The sequence below is a fragment of the Pteropus vampyrus genome, unplaced genomic scaffold, assembly GCF_000151845.1.
Source record: "Pteropus vampyrus isolate Shadow unplaced genomic scaffold, Pvam_2.0 Scaffold411, whole genome shotgun sequence".
Lineage (NCBI taxonomy): Eukaryota > Metazoa > Chordata > Mammalia > Chiroptera > Pteropodidae > Pteropus > Pteropus vampyrus.
This window is the reverse complement of record NW_011889192.1, coordinates 383,544-388,334: the sequence shown is the minus strand read 5'-3', so window position 1 is coordinate 388,334 and position 4,791 is coordinate 383,544. Positions and strand designations below refer to the sequence as shown.

General features: G+C 54.1%; 1 protein-coding gene across 1 annotated transcript in view; it reads left to right on the top strand.

Annotated features, from left to right (window-relative positions):
* Positions 1-6: 6 nt before the first annotated feature.
* The window catches only part of NGEF (neuronal guanine nucleotide exchange factor), a 34,003-nt gene continuing 29,218 nt past the window's right edge, over positions 7-4,791 (top strand). Inside the window, exons 1-2 of the mRNA XM_011380873.1 lie at positions 7-188; positions 876-1,018. Of these exons, the coding sequence (XP_011379175.1) occupies positions 82-188; positions 876-1,018 (250 nt within the window). The 5' untranslated portion in view covers positions 7-81. The remainder of the gene's footprint in view (positions 189-875; positions 1,019-4,791) is intronic.

Genomic DNA, 4,791 nt, shown 5'->3' with positions numbered 1-4,791 from the left:
CGCTCGTTGTCCCCGGCCCGGCTCCGGGCCCCAAGCGTGGCCCCCTACCCCGCGCCAGCGCCCGCCAGGCCGCCGGCCCCCATGGAGCTGCTGGCAGCAGCTTTCAGCGCAGCTTGCGCGGTGGACCACGACAGCTCCACCTCGGAGAGCGACGCGCGCGACTCGGCTGCGGGACACCTGCCCGGCAGGTGAGGACGAGCGGCGGTCCCGACCCCCACGCGTCTCCCCCGCGAGTCTTTGGCCCCAGCTCGCATCCTCGACCAGGGACGCCGACACCCACGGCCTATGCCCCACCTCGCCACCAGCAGCCCCCGTTGTGCCGGCATCCGCCTCGGGTTGGGGGTGCGTTGGGGTTGAGGGTGCGTTGGGCCAGGACAGCCGACGCCCTCGCCCCTGCCCCGGGGCGTCTCCCAGGCGCCCTGGGTGCGCGCATCCCGCTCCGCGTCCCCTCTCTGCGTCGCAGGGCCCTGGGACGGGAGCACCGGAGCCTAAAGGGGACCGGGTGACTGCGGGCTGCACGGGGTGCGCAGCGCCGGCTGGACTCCTTGCCGCTGGACCCGTCGGGGTGTCCGGGCGGCGCCGCGGAGCGGGCAAGGCGCGCCAAGTTTCCGACGCCTGCCCTAGAGCTCCGAAAACACGAAGGTTTGGGCGGGCTGGTGTGGGAATGAATCACCCGGTCGCGCCCTGGTTCGGTGACAGAGAGGGCCTGTGGGGCCCGCCTGGCCTGGAGGGGCGGTGGCCTCTGCGGCCGCTCAGCCTGGACAGTCCCCGCGGGTCCAGCTGGCCAGGGCCCCCTGTGCGGATTCCTCTCGCCAGCCCGCCGAGATGTGTCGTCGCTTAAAAATAACCGACCTGCCTCTGCTTCTTTCTGGCAGCGAGTCGTCCTCCACCCCGGGAAATGGGACCACGCCCGAGGAGTGCCCGGCGCTGGCCGACAGCCCCACCACGCTCACAGAGGCCCTGCAAAGGATCCACCCCATTCCCGCCGACTCCTGGAGGAACCTCATCGAACAAATAGGTGGGTGTCCCATCCGCGGGAAGTGTGGGCTGCTGCTGGACTCTGCAGGGCCCCCCTGCTTGTGCGAAGCCCTTGCATTGCTGTGAGCGAATGTATGTGACGTGGCTAAGGAACGTTTTGACATATTTTGTTTTACATGGTTCCACATTTATAGTGCTTTATAATTGGCTTTAGCAAATGCATTTCTGTCCTGCCCCCTCCTGAGAGGTCTACCTGCCCAGCCCTGTCCTGGGAGAGGGCTCTGTGTCCCCTTTTCACTTCTGCCAGAGAGACCAGAGGTGAGGCACTGCTGTGCCACGCAGGAGTGGCGGGGAGGGCCATGAGCTACAGCCGCGCAGGGGCCTGAGGAAGACTTGGACAAAGAGACTCTGCAGAGGGGAGCCAGGCTGACAGATGCCATTCAGGAGGAGACAGTGTAGACTTTGCACAGGGGGAGAGGCAAAGGAGAAGGAAAGTGGGAGCCCCTTGCCCCAGGCCTCTGTGTTAGGAAGGGGAGCCCTGCTCTCCCTGCCTTTCCTGGAACATGGCGGGGAGGTGTGGGGTGCAGCCTGCGGGCGTCCAGCTTTCACACAGCTGCAGCTGACGCCCCATAAATGCAGAAAGTGGATTGAGAAGGTGTCCCAAGAATGGGAGCACTTGCATTTAAAAGTCAAAAATTGCTAATGACATAAAACTAGTTCTCATCGTTGTCACCAGAGGTGGCAGTGAATGGGTAATGTGGGTTCCGTTATTCAGAAAATGGTACCGGCTGCTTAGAAAATCATTTTGTTCTTCAGTGTCTGCAGAGCAGCAGACATTCTACTTGCCAAATCAAAATCCTAGGTTTAGAAAATTGCTTCCCTAAACATAATTATTGTCCTCTATCCCAAATGCTCAGATAGACACCAAGTGCCTCGAGTGGAAGCGGAGCGTCTGTTGCCCCAGGAGACCCTGCCTTGGGGAAACTTTGGGCGGCCCACTCTTCCCTGGCAGGGGTTTTTCCAAACTGAACCCTGAGAGGAGCTGAGCCCTTGCCAGGCTGAGGGGGTGGTACATACACTGCACGCTGTTAGGCTGCTGACTCCAGGAGCCTGTCAGGCCGGGTGGCGATGGTGGCAGTGGCTTTCTCTTTGTTTGCGGATAGGAGAACAGACTCCTGAAAACCACTTTCTCCCACCTCCCTGCCACATTGTCCTTGGTGGTGAGGAGAGCCACCTCTGCCCTGACAAACGCTGAAGGCCTAGGCTTCCACCATCTTGAAAGGAATTCTCTTTGGCTAAGGTCAATGTCATGACTAGGGAGGAAATGGGGTGGAGGGAGCTCTGAGCCTCTTCTTTCGGGAGAGAGAGCCTCCCATCTGCATTATGGGCCTGTGGAGACATCTCTCTCGAGATGACTGGACCTGCTGGGCCAGTGCCATGAGCCCAAAGTCAGGGGCCCTGAGCTCTGGTGCCTGCCCATCCTGGCCCTCGGTTTCCTCACGTGGTAAAGTGTAGAGCAGCGGTCCCCAACCTTTTTGGCACCAGGCACCGGCGCTCCTATGAGAATCTAACACCTGAGGATCTGAGGCGGAGCTGAGGCGGTGATGCTGGCGCTGGGGAGCGGCTGCAGGTACAGATGAAGCTTCGCTCGCTCCCCGCTCACCTCCTGCTGTGCGGCCCGGTTCCTAACAGGCCACAAACCGGTACCGGTCCCTGGCCCGAGTGTTGGGGACTCTGGTAGTAGGGACTGGCATTTGAGTCTTTTCTCCCATGGCCTCCTGCCAGTATCTGTTGGTATAATGGTGACTCTTGTTGTGGTTCCTGGGCTGGGCCCATACTAGGTGCCCAGCAGACGAAGGACAGCACAGCCGTCACTGTCTTCTTCTCACGCCCTTCATGACAGACTTGAGGCCTGTGCTAGGCAGATCCCTACACCAGCCCTGCCTGTTTTTAGTTTTGTGAGTGAAGTGAAGTCTTTGCCAGGTATCAGGAGAGGATGACAGGTTCCTAAAGACACAGTGGGCCTGAGGGGGGAGAAAAGCGAACTGAATACCTGGGCCTCTTGCAGGCCACTGTGTTGGATTTTGCAGTGGCTCCCACAGAGGCCAGAACAGAATTATGCCAGGGTTATGTATGATATGGTATACAGCCGGCATCATAGATCGTGGGTCCTGAATCCCTGTGATTGGTGGTGTGCGTGTGTGTGTGTGTGTGTGTGTGTGCACGCGCACACGTGTGCGCATGTGTGCATGCACACTGTTACTGTTGTCTCTGACACCTAACGAATGCTTGGCACATAGAAGGTACTTGGTATAAAATAAAATAAATTCCTGCCCTTTAGAAGTTTCTATTGGAAAGATTCAAAGAAAAAACTTATTCTCTTCAGAGAATGTGATTTTGAACAACTCCAGAGGCTTTGGGAAGAGGAGCTGGGGGCTTACATTCTTGTGCAGGGCTGCACAGCCAGCCTGGAATAGATCATTTTAATTAGAGGAGATGGGAACTGAGCCTTTAATTCCGCATGGATATAATACCAGGTGCGAGATTTTAGAGGTAAGGTTAATTCCCATATAAAGTTGTGCTCGCTGAATGTGCAAGGTATAAAATAGGAAAACATGATGTAGTAACAGTACATCAAGTACAGAAATTTAATCAGATCACATATAGTTTCTCAGGTAAAGCTACTCTATTTCTCTTTTAATCTGAATTTTAAAGCTAATAAACAGGTTATGAAAAATGGTTACACGGCGTGTCTAACGCCTTGTAATCACAGTAACTTCGGGAAAATGGGTTTTTAATTTCGTATTCTAAATACTTCGGGAAGAAGAATAACGTTTGAAGAAAATTTTAGAATTGCATGTATTGGGAGTCTTTGACTGAGACTAACAGAATATCCAGCAAAAATGACCTCAAACGATGGAAGTTTTCTATCTCCGTTAATGAGCCCAGAAGTAGGAAGTTCCAGAGTTTGTTCCTTCAGCCAAGCAATCACCCAGCTCCTTTCCCTCCGCTATGCTCAGCATTTGAGCTTTATGTCACAGGGTGGCTGCCACAGCTCCAGACATCACATCCTCAAGCAGTCATGTGCAAAAGCAAAAAAGGACAGTTTGTCTTCAAGTGTCTATTGGGGAGGGACATCTTTTTGAGAAGCCTTTCTCCAAGATGTAAGCTGTCCCCTTATTTTCTTCGGCCAGGTTGTGTCACAGGCTCATGTCTAAACCCACCACTGGCCAGGGGAAGGGAACTATCATAGCAAGTTCTAATCAGTCGACATTCATCCCCTTCCCCGAGCACAGAATGGTCAGCACCCAAAGAGAACCCCTCTCCCCTGCCAGCTGGGAAGAAGGGGTGTGAGGGGACAGAGAAAAGGCAGCCAACAGTGTCTGCCACAATGTGATCCTAGAAATGTTATTTTCAACCCAGCTGCCTACAATGTTGATATTTATGTCTCTTTTCAGCATATTAAGTTGGAGATCATTTTCATCCATGACTTGCCAACCGTTGCATACATGAGACTTATTTTCGAAACTTCGAAAAAGTTAGACACTTTTGTGAAGGTCGGAAACTGCATTTTTAAAAGGTGTTCAAGTCAACAGATACTTGCTTATCTACTATGTGAGAGAGGCACTGTGCTGTGTTGAAAAGTGACCCCAAGTCAGCTGTGGAAACCTGGTTTCTTTAAACCTCCATAAATATAGGATCAGAACCACAGGAGTGTCATTGCTTCAATGTCAGCAAAATTTGTGACGTCATGCTTATGACTGAACCAGTGTATGTGGCCATGTTAAACCTCTGTCTTTATGGACCTTCAAT